Source organism: Jaculus jaculus, chromosome 3, assembly GCF_020740685.1.
Source record: "Jaculus jaculus isolate mJacJac1 chromosome 3, mJacJac1.mat.Y.cur, whole genome shotgun sequence".
Taxonomy (NCBI): Eukaryota; Metazoa; Chordata; class Mammalia; order Rodentia; family Dipodidae; genus Jaculus; species Jaculus jaculus.
Window position 1 is genome coordinate 121,714,226 of NC_059104.1, and position 16,803 is coordinate 121,731,028.

General features: G+C 43.4%; 1 protein-coding gene across 4 annotated transcripts in view; it reads right to left on the reverse strand.

Moving 5' to 3' along the window:
* Amotl1 (angiomotin like 1) overlaps positions 1–16,803 on the reverse strand; it is a 143,741-nt gene that overhangs the window by 66,448 nt on the left and 60,490 nt on the right. For all 4 annotated transcript variants that reach the window (XM_045146458.1, XM_004661926.2, XM_045146457.1 and 1 more), the window contains one exon: positions 12,537–13,503. In XM_045146458.1, the coding sequence (XP_045002393.1) occupies positions 12,537–13,444 (908 nt within the window). In that variant the 5' untranslated portion in view covers positions 13,445–13,503. The remainder of the gene's footprint in view (positions 1–12,536; positions 13,504–16,803) is intronic.

The following is a 16,803-nucleotide window of genomic DNA, read 5'->3' on the forward strand; positions in this document are numbered from 1 at the left end:
GCAGGCTCAGAGTCACGTGACAAACTAGACATGACATTTTATATAAAGCAAAATCTAATTCTCGAACCTATATACTTCCACTCCACCAGGATGCGTCTCCTGTTGGCACACCACAGCACTGTTTCCTAGTATAGGAAACCTCTTCTTTTCATGCTGTATTTGAATGCTGGTTCTGCTACACTACTCAGTAACCATGGACAAGCTTTGAATCCCGTCTCCCTTACTCTGTGACCATGATAGTATCCATCTCACGTCTGTGAGAATCAAACAAGATGATGCATAAAGCATTGCACTTGGTATCTACCTTCAGCACTGCACTCAGAACTGCTCAGCTCCTGCTCCTCTCACACCACCAAGGGGTGTTAGGAGAAAGGCAAGAAATACCACTCTTTGGTGTTCCTTGCTCTTCAGAAGCTAGGTGGTTACTACCAGGAATGCCAGTCCTATTCCCCAGACCACAGTGCAGAATCTACAAGTCTTCTGCCCCACAGAATGTAGGGAAAGGAAGATTCAGAGCACAGGTTCAGTGTTATATCAGGACACATCAGGACACACTGACAGATTCTCATTCCTTGTCCTGCAGCATCTGTAACACTGACTGTTGACCACATGCAATGTGGCTAATCCAAATCAAATATGATCTATATAAAACAGACACCAGAATTTTAAGATTCAATATTTTTTTTAAAAGTTCAAAATGAGAAGCCAGAGAGCTGGCCCAGTAGCACAAGGGTCTGGATTTCACATCTCCAGAGCCTAGGGGAAACAGCTGGGTGTGGCCACGCTCACTTGTTACCTAGGTCCTGTATGGGAGCAGAGACCTGGAAATTTCTGGAGCTGGTAAAAAAAAAAAAATGGAAAGCTCAGAGATCACTAAGAGACTATGGCTCACATAAGTATGGGTATATGACGGGCTGGAGAGATGGCTTAGTGGTTTACGTGTTTGCTTGCAAAACCAAAGGATCTCAGTTGGATTCCCCAGTACCCACAGAAGCCCAATGCACAAGGAGGCACATGCATCTGGAGTTCATTGGTAGTGGCTGGAGGCCCTGGCACACCCATTCATTCTCTCTCTCTCTCTCTCTCACTCTCTCTCTGTCTGCCTCTTTCACTCTCTCAAATAAATAAATAGCCGGGCATGGTGGCACACGCCTTTAATCCCAGCCCTCAGGAGGATCCCTATGAGTTTGAGGCCACCCTGAAACAGTATAGTGAATTCTAGATCAGCCTGGGCTAGAGTGAGACCCTACCTCAAAAAAACCAAACTAAATAAATATTTTTTTTAAAAAAAATACATCTCTTTTGTTTTGTTTTATAAAAAATATACATTTGTTTTAAATATATATATATACATTTTAAAGAATGGGTAGAAGAGCAATGGAGCAGGATACCCACTGTTTCATTAAGGCCACCACAGGCAAGCACACCCCACTGCAGGCAAGTGCATGGGGTACCGCAAGGGGACATACACATGCCCTGCTGCCCCCACACACACATGCAAAAAATGCAAAATTAATAATTCTGATACTGACTACATGTTTAAATGACAATATTTTATATACATCTGATGAGTGTTGAGATCAGTTTTTGCCCTGCACTAAGTTACTCTATATTGTATAAAATTAGTTTTTCAGATTGTATCTTGCTCTGAGAGACTCAATTTTTAAAAATATTTTTATTTATTCTTTGAAAGAGAGAGGGAGAGAATGAGCACACTAGGCCTCCAGCTGCTGCAAATGAACACCAGATGCATGTGCTATCTTCTGCATCTGGCTTACATGGGTCCTGGGGAATCGAACCTAGGTCATTTGGCTTTGCAGGAAAGCACCTTAGCCACTAAGCCATCTCCCCAGCCCCTGAGAGACTCAATTTTACAAATAAAATCTGACTCCATTTTGAGGGTGAAGGATGACTTTGTACCTGGATAGACACACAGAATGGCACCATCTGTCTGATACCACCCATGCAGCCTAGTCTAATAATTGACTTACACCTGTCAGTAGAAAGGGGGCATCCTATAAATGTATAATGGTGCACTGGGTCTATAGCAGCACATGGGCATAATAAATCTTATCAGGAAGAACTTATCAGACACACAAGACTAAGGAATAGGTATGACTCCTTCAGTGAGACCCCATAAGGAAGGGGGCACTGTGATGTCTACAATCTGTCAACTCAAAACTCAAAGTATGTTATGGACCTATAAGCAAAGAACTCCTGACTGTCCCAGGCACTTCAGCTCAACTCAGCCCCTTCTGTTGATATGGCCTACTCAAGTAGCCATCTCTCAGTCTGCTCACCCATCTGGACCTCCTATCTATCTGTCTGCGTATTTGTTCATATGAACCGAGTCCTGCCCTTTTGCCTGTGCAACTGGACTGAGCTCTACAGCTCTGCTTCAACCTGTAACCCAGCAGTGGCCAAACTGCAACAGTAGTCTCAGCTCTGCTGAGACTTCCAACTGGTTTTCGTCTCACTCTATGGATTCTTCCACATTTTTATCAACTGCAAAGCTTTGGCCTCTGGGGTCTCTTTTGAAACTCCTTATCTCTTTAACCCTTCTTAGCCATTCTGTAATCTACATATATGCAGAATCAGATATATTTACAATGATCTGAGAGTTAATATTAGTATTAAGATAGGATTAAAAGAACCTGCATTTTAATGGGGGTGAAAAGGCCCAAAGTGAAGTCAGAGGAAGAGATTGAGTAAAGTAAGGTGGAGGGAGGGCTAATCCAAATCTAAGAGGATATAAATAAATCATATGGAATTCTACTTTTTTGGACAATGGCACATTCAGGAGCCATAGACTGTTGCTAGAAAATTTTCAGTGCCAGTGAGTTGTTGGCTAGGGAGGGCCCTGATGCCCCCAAAACATTATAGGCCATTGCCAAGGCCCTTGGTTTCCCACCAGGAATAGGTGGTAAAACCCTGTTGCTGAAGACTTCACATACTTGGGCTGCAAAGACACTGAGAAATCCTGCTGGAACTGAGCTGATAACCTCCTCCGTGTAGACCAGCTGACAGAAAGCTGGAAGAAGCCATTCTACATGCAGTTAAATGGGAGAAAGAGAAATCCCCAGTGAAGATACTCAACAGTGGACACTGCAAGCCTTATATTTGGCCAGCTAGGCCAAATGAGCCAGTGGGTGCAATAGTGGCATGTCTGTCATGGTGGAAACCAACTGCCCTCCAATTGGACTGGAGGCCCACTCCATGGGAGGGAATACATCCCTGATACTGAAAACCTAAAACAGGGGTAGTCATGTGCCCTAGGGGTGCAATGTCTGCTGCTAAATGTATATACTATGCTTATCAAATTGCCCAGTAAGCACTTCTCTTAATGTTCATACCCTTATATTAATGCTACTCTCACTGTTGGTACAGAATCTTCTCTTTTCAGATGGCAGTGACCTTGGGATGACGCAGAAGGTATCATGGTGCTGGAAAGAAGTGACAGGAGTGCTCAGTATTATAATATCTCTATCACACCTTCCTAGCCTCAGGGTGTAATGCAGAAGTGATGGCGGAAAGAATATAAGAGCCAAAGGAAGGGTAGGACCCCTTACAATGTGCTCCCCCCAGACATAAAATGGCCTGAATATCCACGACCTCACAGTGCCTGATACTACCTACACAAGACCATCATAAGAGGAGGAAAAGATCGTGACATCAAAACAAAAGAGAGACTGATTGAGACGGGGAGGGGATATGATGAAGAATGGAGTTTCAAAGGGGAAAGTGGGGGGGAGGGAGGGTATTACCATGGGATAATTTTTATAATCATGGAACTTGTTAATAAAATTTGGGGAAAAAAATAACCTGTATTTGCCTCAGACTAGGTCATCAAGGAAAGTAGGTGTATCTGGCAAATTGCTGCCAATGAAACTGTGGTGCCATGTGAATTTACTGTTAGTCATTAACTTCTGAGATCCTGTGTATTATAGCCCACTTCTTTTTTGCCTGCCAAAGTGACCATGTGACGAGTGGGTGCCTGTTCCTGCTTTCTCTTCCCTGCCATAAAACCACCCCTTGAAACTGTAAGCTGAATTGATCCCTTTTTGTTCCATATGTTGCTTCTGTTCAGAAATTTGTTTACAGCAATGAGAAAGTAACTGAGACACTACCTGTTCCCTTTCAGTCATGTATACACCGTACATTTCCTAAATGTCCAAATTAAGACTTGACTGTTAGATTATCTAAGATCAAAATCCCCGCTGTGCAAGTGGATAATGGCAGTTCTTCTGTTCGGAGAAGTCACTCATGTAATGCGCTACAGCTGGAATTATGTCAGTTTTCCTGGGAACCTGAACTTGACCCTTGCTTCTTTAAATTCCCACATTGCAGAGCTTATTCTCAGGACACACAAGATATCTCACTTGGCTTACACAGTCAGATTTCAGCCTAAATGCTAAGTACAGTCTTGAGTTCTTTATATTATTATTATTTTTAAGACAGAGATTCATGTGGTCAAGGCTGGCCTTGAACCTATTATGTAGCTAAGGATGACCTTCAACTCCTGATCCTCCTGGCTTTACCTCACAAGTCCTGGGGTGACAGACATGTGGCAACACACCCAGCTGACACTGGAGTCCAGGATGTTGATGTTCTAATGCATGCTTATGTGGCAGGATTTAAATTGGGCTACATGGCCTCATTTTCATTAAGGGAAATGATACATTTTAAAGAAAAAGGCCTAAGTTTGGTTTAACTTTTAATCCCAGATAGTGGCTCATTTTCATAACTGTATAAACTACAAATCACAGGTTACCATTTTGGAAGCACACACATGCTTCCCTAGTTCTCCTCCCTTTTTGTAGCCACTTCTAACTCACTGTAGATAAGGCTTCCAAATCTTCTTATGATACAGTCAAATATGGAGCCATGGTTTGACGGGTTCTCACAGTCACTATTTCCCTATAAAAAAGGCACTGTGAATTTCCTCCCCAGAAAATGACAAGATTTTTCTTTTGTATAAAATAAAATCCAAGGACACTCTTTAGGAATATGGCAAATGACAATCCGGGAAAAAGGGAAAGAATAAAATTGGGAGAACAGCCTGGAACAATGTGGCAAATTAGCAATGGCCATCCTAATGATTCCACATACACCCAGCATTGAAGCCAGAGTGCAGCTTAGCATGAGCAATCACAGAGGTACATGTGAAATGGGAGATAGGACTCAGGATGGGCTCCATGTCTGTATTATAAGGTGTTCCTATTCATGTTTCAAACTGATACTGCCTAAAGTAGAAGTTAATCTGAAGTTAGTATTGACATCTCCCATGACTGACCCATTCTGCTAAAGATGCCTCAAGAAAATAGGTATATACAATGACCCCTGATTCCCACCTCCAGATGAAAGTAACCTGTGGCAGTCTACAGCTCACAACCTATAGCTGTCCTCAAGGTTAAGCTTACTCCCACAGTCACTAGACATCTGGAGGGAGAGATCTGGAGGGCTTTCCTCCCAGCGTCTCAATCAGTATTCTAGTTCTCTTAAACAACACAGACGTGGGCAGCACACAATCTGGATACCACATGTGAGATTCTTTTTTTTTTAATATTTTTTGTTCATATTTTATTTATTTATTTGAGAGCGACAGACTCAGGGAGAAAGACAGATAGAGGGAGAGAGAGAGAATGGGTGCGCCAGGGCTTCCAGCCACTGCAAACGAACTCCAGACGCGTGCACCCCCTTGTGCATCTGGCTGACGTGGGACCTGGGGAACCGAGCCTCAAACCGGAGTCCTTAGGCTTCATAGGCAAGCGCTTAACCGCTAAGCCATCTCTCCAGCCCCACATGTGAGATTCTTTAAATTGATTAGAAATTTACCAGGTAAGTCATGCCAAGTGAAAACTTAAGTCTGTGCTTCCACCACAATGCATAGTGCAAATGTTTAACTGGTGGAAGGCTCATGTACAACAAACCACTCCAGATTCAGGGCTGGAGAGGTGGCTCAGTATCTAAAGGCACTTGCTTATAATACCTGAAAGCCTGGGTTCAATTCCCTTGTACCCATGTAAAGGCAAGCCCACAAAGTGGTACATGTGTCTGCAGTGGCAGAAGGCCCTGGAGGACTTGTACTTTTCTCTTTCTCTCAAATACATACATATATGTGTAATTTTTAAAAAGAAAGAGCTTGAAGTCGGGCGTGGTGGCACATGCCTTTAATCCCAGCACTCGGGAGGCAGAGGTAGGAGGATCGCCAAGAGTTCACCCTGAGACTACATAGTGAATTCCAGGTCAGCCTGAGCCAGAGTGAGACCCTACCTCAAAAAAACAAAAAAAGAAAGAGCTTGAGGGCTAGAGAGATGGCTTATTAGTTAAGGCACTTACCTACAAAGCCTATAGACCCAGGTTTGGTTTTCCAGTATCCACTTAAAGCCAGATACACAAGGTGGCATATGCATCTGGAACTCAATTGCAGTGGCTAGAGGCCCTGGCATGACCATTTTCTATCTGACTCCCTCCCATTAAATAAATGAATAAAACTTAAAAAAAAAAAAAAAAAGGCTCAAGGCTTAGCCCTGGCTTCTGAACAACCAACCTGTAGCCATGACTCTGTTACTGGAATCTCTCTCTCTAGCCCTGTTTTATCTAATGTAAGAATGGTACTTTAATAGTACCACTTCTTAGGGGCCTGAGAAGAAGGCTCAGGGGTTAAAGATACTTGATTTTTAAGCCTGTGACCCACATTCAATCCCAAAACCACCCAGGTATTAGCTTGATGAGCATCTGATTGCAGCAAGAGACACTGGTATGCCAACAAACACGAATGTAAACAAATAAAACTTTTAAGATTAACATTAATCATTTCTTAAAATTGTTGTAAATGGGGCTGGAGGGATGGCTTAGCAGTTAAGGCTTTTGCCTGCAAAGACAAAGGACCCAGGTTTGATTCCCTAGGACCCACATTAGCCAGATGTGCAAAGGGGCACATGTGTCTGGAGTTCGTTTGCAGTGGCTGGAAGCACTGGCTGCCTATTCTCTCTCTTTCTGTCAAATAAATAAATTAATTAAACAAAATATTAAAAAATGTTGTAAAAAGCTAGGAAATGGAACCAGCCTAGATGTCCCTCAACTGAAGAGTGGATAATGTATGTAGATGTGGCACATTTATATAATGGAATTCCATTCAGTGGTAAAGAAAAATGAAATTATGAAATTTGGATGACCTGGAAAACATTATACTTAGTGAGTTAACCCAGGCCCAGAAAGCTAAGTGCTACATGTTCTCTCTAATATGTGGATCCTAGCTACAGATGTATGGACTTGTATGTGAGTTGGAATAAAACTTGGCAGCAGAGACCAGTAAGCTAGAAAGGGGCTATAAGAGAGGAAGGAGAGGAGAGAACTTAAGAGGACAGTATTGTATATAAGTAAGTAGAAGAACAAGATTACTGGGGGTGGAAAGGCTCAAGTGAGGTCAGGGCAGAGATTGAGTAAAGGAAGGGCAGGGGGGGAGGTTAATTGAAATTTAACAGGGTATGAGTAAGTTATGTGTAAACCTACTCTTTTTGACAATGGTGTATCCAGAAGCCACAGATTATTACTAGAACATCATCAGTGTGAAGGATGGTATACCTTCCAGTGAGTTGTTGGCCAGGGAGGTCCCTAATACCCCACAAAACATTGCAAGCTATTGCCAAGGCCCTTGGCTTCCCACCAGGAATAGATGGTAAGACCCTATTGCTGAAGACTCCATTTGCTTGGGCTGCAAGGTCACTAAGAAATCTTGCTGGAGCTGAGCTGAAAACCTCCTCCCTGTAGACCAGAAGCTATACTGCATGCAGTTCCATGGGAGAGAGAGAAGTTTGATGAGTAGAGATAAACAACAGTGGACAATGCAAGCCTTAAGTTGGGCCATCCAGGCCAACTGAGCCAACATGTCTGTTATGAGGGAAAACAACCACTCTGTATTTCTATGGGAGGCCCATTGCACAGGAGGGAATATATGCCTGATACTGAAAACCTATGACAGGGGAAGTCATGAGCCTCAGGGGTGTAACAACTACTAGTGTCTGGCTAAATACATATATTATGCTAACCAAACTGCCCAGTAAGCACTTCTCATAATGTTCACACCCATATATTAATGCTACTCTCACTTTTGGTTAGAGAAGCTTCTCTTTTCACATGGTGATGACCTCTGGGATGACCCAAAACACAGTATAGTGCTGAGAAGTGACAGAGGAGTGTTCAGCAGTGAAACAACTCTATCACACCTTCCAAGACTCAAGGTCCATTGCAGAAGAGGTGGTGGAAAGAATTTAAGAGCCAACTGAAGGGCAGGGCTCCTTACAATACACTCTTCCAGACCAAAAAATAAAAAATAAAAATGCCTGGATATCTATGACCTTGCCTGGTACTACCTACACAAGACCAGTATAATAGGAGGAAAAGATGATGACATCAAAATAAAAGAGAGTGATCAAGAAGGGGAGGGGATATGATGGAGAGTGGAGTTGACAAGGGGAAAGTGAGGAGGGAAGGAATTATCATGGTTTATTGTCTATAATTATAGAAGTTATAGATAAAATAAATAAATAAATTTAAAAATTTGTTGTAAAGATAAAGAAGTATAATCCATATCAATGACTGCATATACTAAGCCCTGGGTAAAAACTCAGTTCTCTTGGGCTAGAGAGATTGCTTGGTGGTTAAAGTGCTTGCCTACAAAGCCTAAGTCCCCAGGTTCAATTCCCTAGTACCCACATAAGCCAGATGCACAAGGTGACACATGCATCTGAAGCTCATTTGCAGTGGCTAGAGACTCTGGTGTGCCCATTCTCTGCTTATCTATCTATCTATTTGCTTCTCTCTCTCTGATAAATAAACAAATAAAATATTAAAAGAAAAAACCCTCAATTCTCTGGACAACACAGCTGTCACATACAGTCCTCCACTGTCTCCCACTAAGGTGACACAGTGCTACCTATTTGGAATAGAAAATAGGAACAAGTGTTAAGGAAAACAGGTTTTATTTTATATAGAACCCAGTAAAGTATATAAGTCACATGAACAAAAAACATAATGAGCATATTTTCAGGATCAAATAAACCTGGCGAGTAAAGCATGCCACCTACAACTTTGCCTAGCAAGTAATTGCAGATTAAAGTCAGGAGTGCACATTGTTTTTCCTTTAAACTGGTGACATTTTTGTAATTACAGTGACAAATGTTGGCCAAGTGCAATAAAATGGGCAATGTAATTTTTTTACAAAGTTGTTCAACATCAGAAGTCAATGAATGTTCACCACAATTTCATTTTTAAACACTGATTTCTAAAGAAGTAAGCCAGACTGGAAAATTTGAAACATGCAGTGATGCTCATTATATGATTTATAGGAAAACTATAAATTAAGTCCATTATAAAGTATAAGACAGCAATAAAATGAATAGTTATGAAAATAATAAAGGCTTATAGAAAAACTTTGTGAATCAATGCTACTATAAAAAGCTAAGTTACTTAACTGAATATAATTTGTGATTAAAACATGAAAAAAATCTGGGCTGGAGAGACGGCTTAGCAGTTAAGGAGCTTGCCTGTGAAGCCTAAGGACCCGCGTTTGATTCCCCAGTACCCACATAAGCCAGATGCACATGGTGGTGCATGCATCTGGAATTCGTTTGCAGCGGCCAGAGGCCCTGGCGCACCCATCCTCCCACCCTCTCTCTCTCTCGTAAATAAATAAAAACATGAAAAAAAAATCTACTTATACACTGTGTTAGTGGTAGTGTTAGGAAAGCAGACAATTAAAAGGAATGTTTTTGCATCTTTAGTTTTCACGCACGGTTTCCACAGAACTAACAGCAAATGCTTGTGTCAGGAGGGGGAGGGAGGCATGGCTCCACAGTAACAACCTAATTCCCCTCTGTCCTCACTCCATCTACTTTCACTTTCAGGTTGAGGGAAAAGCAAAATGGATCAAGGGGAAAACAAAAAGCTGTGTTCTGCAAGCAGCCTCAAGCCTCTTTATTCCTGTGGACCCTATTCTTAGAGCTTCTACCCCACCAGCCACAAGGGAGCACCCACAGCAAAGACCACAGTGCTGTAAGCCTACAGACCTTGGACCAGCAGATGCTCCATAAAGGATCTAAACATCTATAAGACAACTTCATCTTTAGCACACTAGAGCAGGTGACAGGGTCTGTACTCAGATACAAGGGCAAAAATTTAAAATTCATTTTCTTAGCTGGGCATACACATGCCTTTAATCCCAGCACTTGGAAGGCAGAGGTAAGAGGATCATTGTGAGTTCAAGGACACTCTGAGACCACATAGTGAATTCCAGGTCAGCCTGGAGTAGTTAGACTTTACCTTGAAAAAACAAAATATAAAATAAAATAAAATTTATTTTCTTAATCTGTATGTATGCATTTGTGTGTGTCAACGTGGATGCATGAGTGCCATGGTGTGTGTGTACATGTTAGAGGACAACTATGGGTGCAGGGTCTCTTGTTCACCACTGAATATGCCAGGTCAGCTGGGGCTACGAGCTTCTAGGGATTCTCCAATCTCCTCCTCCCTTCTCATCATGGACAGTGAAGATTACAGATACTCATGCTACCATATCCAGCTTTATGTAGGTTCTGGAGATCCAAACTCAGGTCACCACAACTGTGTGATAAGTGCTTTATTCACTACGCCATCTCCACCCATAAATCTGAATTCTTATTTTTCCCCTAAGGTCTGTCACTTGTCTTTTCAGACCTGTCTCTAAGCATAAAGCAATCCAAATGTAATGAATGGGCCAAATCACCAAATGTACATTACCTCCTGAACACGTTTACAGCATCAGGCAACATGATGGGCTGGGTGACCAGCCCAGACCTCTCCTTCTGGTCCAGTAGTCTATGTTGCATTCATTATGTGCCATGCCTGCAGCTTCCTATATCAATACTACTAAGCACTAAGAGATACCCCTTAAAGTACAAAGGGACAGAAGGGGCACCGTAACTCAAAGGGTCCACACTTGTCTCTCAGGTCACAAATAAATTGAATAACCCATACCACTGCTGAGTCTCAGGTTCAATCCTTGGTGTTCGGGATGTGTCAAAGGTGTCTGAAGAAGGCAGTGTGAATGCACCTTTGTTTACCCAGCCAGCCAAGAGCCTTTCTGCTACAGCCATGCTGGCATATCATGGCTGGGCTCACAAAGTTGCCTCACAGCTCTGTGGCCAGACTCCATGGCCTGTCTATTACATCTTCTCAGACATTTTGATGTATCAGGTCAATCTGGATGCCAAAAAGGCAGTGTGCTCTAATCCTTCACACCTTTCTGCTTCTTTCTACCATTGTAACTTTGGGGCAAATGACACTTTGCATAAGTAGCTGGGTAGCCCTCCACGACGTGCTTTGCTTCTCTAAATTCACATCACAGCTATTGTCAATGACACAAAGCAGGATGGTCCAAATTATGCACTGTCATTTAACAAACAGAAACACCAGAAAGGAAGAAGGAGACTTCATTTCATTTCTCCTTTTATCAAGCTCTTGAAAAGCTGAGGTAATATTTGGGGGGGTGTGTGAAATATAAACTTAAGATCCTGGGATATTTTAAACAAGTGAAGTATATCAACGCAACACAAAGACCAGAAACTTGACAATCTTGAGTTTAAAGTTCTCCTGCAATCTAAGGAGCTATAAAGGGGCAAGAAAAGCTTGTAGTAGATTAAGCACATGTTATGAAGAACTCCTTCTGCTTATCTGAGGTATCAAGGTTGGCCAGACTCCATGAATCAGAGCTGGCATTCTCCACTGTGATGACTGAATTTGAAATCACCTATGAGATGCACCTCTGAGCATGTCTTTGAGTATATTTCCAGGCATGTTTATCTAAGGGAGGACCCACCCTCATTTTGGGTGGCACCATGTCATGGACTGATGTCTGCACTGAATAAACAGGGGGGGAAGGAGGAAGCCACTGAGAACCAGAATTCCCTCTCTGCCTCTTGTCCCCAGAGATGTGAGGAGTCACAGCTATATGCTGTCACCACCATGAACTCTTCCACACTTCCCCACCAAAATGGATACTACCCTCTCAAACCATGAGCTAAAATAAATTATTTCATAAGTTGTTGTGTGTCAGGTATTTGGTCACAGAAAAGTAACTAGTACACCCACCTAATGTGGGATGTGTCAGAGTCAATTGGGCAGCAGTAGAAGAAAGAAGGAACAGAGGGATTTACAGTGAAGAGGCTATAAAACCACTGGATAATAATCTGTTCCAGGAATCTGGAGGCTCTCCACACAGCCAGTCAGAAAAGCTGCTCTTCCAAAGGCCTTTAAGCACAAGGCCTGAAAGCACTCACCGCAGAGTGCCTTTCTCCCTACATTTCTAGCTGCCCTCTGCAAGGGTAGGAGAAATCCCCAGCTACCCTCTCCCTTGTCTTACCACACATATCTAGACCCCAAAGTGGCTCATTAAATATTCTGCCCAAGAAAATAAGAAAATCCTGATAACACCAGCCTAACTTGCCTCTCATAATTACTAACAACTGCTGAATTTTGCAAAGTTGAGCTATAATCACCTGGTAACCCCATACTCAGGGGGTGGCTGGTACCTCAGGACGGCCACTTCTGTTCTCGCAGGCTGGGGAGCAGGGTAAGGCCTAACCATCTCATGGAGCACACCAGGGTGCTGGTCACTGTAGTAAAGTCCGTGGTCCTGGTTCTTGCTCACCGGAGACATCACTTGCTTGGTCTTAAAGGGATACTCGGGAGGAGGACCACGAGGGTCCAGCGCTTTACTGGTAGGCTGGGCTGGGGAGGGCCCCCCACTCGCTTTGAACCCCTTTCCACTCCCAGGGCCAGGGTGGTGCTGCTTGACCCCATTCCTCTCCAGTGACAGCTGCATGATCCTCTCACTGAGGGAGCGGACATGGCCCTGTTTCAGTTCTTTCAGTGCCTCATCCTTATGCGCCTGTCCACTGTTGGCCCTGTTCACCGTGGGCCTCCCCTCTGTGCGGGACTTCTGACTGCTACCCCCAGCCATGTAGTAACCATGGCCCAGGGGCCCCTGGGGCTGCTGTTGCTGCTGCTGCTGCTGCTGCTGTTGCTGTTGCTGCTGCTGTTGCTGCTGCTGTTGTCCCCTGAAGAACTGTGACTGGGCTTTGGCCTCTTCATACGTGGGCAGCTCCTCATTGTTCTGCTGAGGTTGTGTGGACCGGACCTGCTTCTCCATCACCGTATTGTCCACCTGGTGTTCTTGACCCTGCGGTTCTTGGCGTGCTGACTGGTAGACCATTTGTGGGTCTTCTTGAGGGAGAGTTTCCGTGGAAGAAAAGTTGTTTGTGGTGTGGGCTGGTCCTGCACTCCCTGCAGCCTGGTGCTGAATGGCCAGCAAGTTCATGTTCTCGGTCGGGGTGCCATAGCGCAGTTGTTCCTGGATCAGCCGCTGTAACACTGTTCCAGCTGCCGCATCCTCGGAACCTCTCATTTCCACCTCTGGAGTCCGCAGGAAGTTCGAGGAGTGGAAGTTACAGAGAGGATCCTCCACTGAAAGATAAGCACAGGAAAAACGCTATCTATCGGGCAGGGCAGACCTCTGATATGTGAGGAAGAATAACATGCTAATTATGACAGCATTTTAAAGATAAGCTTCCAAAAGCAACACCATCTCTTCATACTCGGCAAGGCCTCACAGAGGTGTTTCTCCAGACTCTGGCCCTCTCCACTCCCTCCTTCTCCTCCTGAACAAAACCCCTACCTCAAAAAAACAAGAAAAAAAATCCCAAACACAAAACACAAGAAATGGCCCCATCTTGGCCCTAGCACGATCCTCAAATTGTCACCCTCCATCCCTCTTTTCCTTCTAGTTGTCTTCAGTAGGCAACCTCCACTTGGTGTCCATGTGCTCCAAGTGCTCCACCCGCTGCTCTTATGAGTAACCCTATTCAGTGAGTTTTACAGCTCCTGTAACCTTTTGGAAGTGGTTGAGCTGGTGGCTTACTGTGCCTGAAATGCTCTCCCAACGGGACATGAAGGTCATCGTCCTTCTACCTCAGTATCCTTCCTGGCTCTTTTCCTCCACTTGGCTCTTAAATGTTCCATTTCCTCCTAGCTGTGTCCCAAGTGTTCTTCGCCCATTCAACATCCTTGTCCTGCTCCTTACATGTATAATAGCAGCTGACAGTATTTACAGCCTTCTGCCTGGACACAGGTTCTTCTCTACCCAACTCCACACCCCTCTGTTTCTGGCCATGACTGCTTTTTGTCAAGCCAGAATCCTGAGAAGCTTCTGAAATCCCTTCCTTTCCCTTACTTCCACCATCTAGCCCATTACCACCTGTCCCTTCTACCCCTAAACATCTCTATATGCCCATGCTGATAAACAACCTTATTAATAACAATGACATTACCACATGAACTGTTTTAAAGTGAAGAGAGGATGTATGGGGCTAAGTTCTCCCCTGTATGATTACTTTACTTATTTCACATGCAGTTCTGTGAGGCAAGTTCCTCCAACGTGCAGGTGAGGAAAGAGCACAGAGACAGCGCACCACAATGGACACAAGAAGTGGAGCCAGGATCTGATTCCAAATCCATGTTTGTCCACATTATTATAAGCCATATGCACCTCATGTGCCAACCATTCCAACAGTGCCCTCAGAAGTGCCCACTCTGTCACTCGTACCTCCAAGCCCACCCCTCAGACCCAACGTGAAAATCTGTACCAAATGGGAAAATAAGCTCCTTTCACTTCACTGAGCAAAATTCTTCAGTAATCACATACAGAGTGGAGCTGACATTCCATTGTATGGGGTGTGCTACCTCCGATCCAGCAGCCTGTCACAAACCTCTGCCTTACTGGTAACTCTCCAGGTTCAAGCTCCAGCAATACCTAGATGCACAATTGCCAAGACACATTAGCTCAGTAGGCCTTTGCTGGCATCCTTCCACCTTCCTAAAAAGAGACAATGCACCACGTCTCCTGGAATATCTCATGCTTCCAGTAGTCACTACATTGCTACTTTTGAGTAAAAACTTATCTGCCACCCAGCCCAGCAGGCCTGAGTTCTCATTCTCCTAAGCTCCTGCTCCATTTGCATGCATTGCCTACAGAAGTAATGACCACAGTAGATAGCAGTTATCAATTTACACAAAATTCTAAGCTTCATAAAGGTAAGATTTGTTCCTTTTCATCAGCATCTCCCCAGCATGAAACTCAGTGCTAATCACAAGAATTTAGCCTGTTTAAAAAAAAAAAAAAAAAACTCTCTGAGCCCCAAAGTAACACACCTAGCCAGTCTCATCATCAAACCATTAAATAGATCACTAAGGACATTTTATAGAATTTGGATAGTAAAAATTCCGCCACTTACTAGTGGCATGACCTTGAGCACATCACTTCCTCTCTCAGCCTCAGTATCCTCCTGGGAATGAATGCAGCTAAACTAGAGCAACCCCAGACAGCCTGCAATTCTACATTTCCATTTAAGTGTACCTCTGTTTTTATATACACAGAGAACACATCATTTTCCTACAAGCAATTTCTCTTCCCCAAATATATCTATATTTTCCTTTAATATCATTTTCATAATATGACTCATCCAGATAAAAACTTTTCATTGTTGCTTTTGACCCTTCTCTTCATTGTTCCCCACATTAATCAACTGCCAGGCTAGTTCTCATCTATCCACAGCAAAATGAAGAACTGTGAAAGTGGCATGACTGCTCACTGTGTATGGATGCTAACACATGTACTTGTGGGTTCACAGAGGCACAGGCTATTTCAAAGTCTACAACTGTCTTTTTGGCAAAGATTATCAAGTTTATCTTATTATTAAAATTTAAAAACATGTAATAGTATTAAAATAAAAGGAAGCAGCAAATAATATATTTTAGTGTCCTTACAATAGCAAGATAGCAACTCTATTATGGTGACCTAGTTCTCATTAAGAAATTTCATAATGGGGAAAAAAGCCCTTGTTTCTATGTCAACATGCTCTCCTATCCAGCTGTCCCCCATATCCCCAACAGCCCCTCATCCCTGGGTTCTGTCTGTCCAATTGCTGAGAGGTCCTAAACATCCACCTATATATAATACTTGCCTCTCACCACTTCTCCTTCTGTTTCATGTCCTACTCATCACTGGCCTTCCTCCATTAGAATCCAAGCCCAGGCAGCAGAGAGCACTGACTAGGACACTCAAGTGTTGTGTCCCTCCTGCCTACAGCCCTGCCTCATACACAGAGGCATTCAGTAAGTGAGTGCTGAGCAACTGAAGAATTCTATAGACTGCACCCCAAACTCAACAATCTCACCCCTGGTACCTCAGGCTTCTCTGACTCTTATTCCTCTGAAAAAGAGGAAGATTAAATATCTGCCTCATAGGAATGCATGTGGAATGAGTTAAGGTTGTCCCTACTATTAGAGAATGCACACTATAACTGAGATGTCACCTGAAGTCCAACATTAAACACAGACTGTCAAAAATCTACATAGATGAACTGCTAAATAGTTGTAAGAAAAAAAGTCCAGGTATGGTGGTGTACATCTGTGATCCTAATACAAAGTCAGGAGGATCGCCACAAGTTTGGGGTCAGCCTGGTCAATGTTAAGCTCCAGGCTAGTCAGAACTACATAGCTGCCAGGCATGGTGACGCACACCTTTAATCCCAGCACTTGGGAGACAGGGGTAGGAGGATCGATGTGAGTTCAAGGCCACTCTGAGACTAGATAGTGAATTCAAGGTTAGCCTGGACTAGAGTGAGACTCTACCTAGAAAAACATAAATAAAAAAAAAAAAAGACTACATAGCAAGACTTTGTCTAAAACAAGAAAAAACTCAATGAA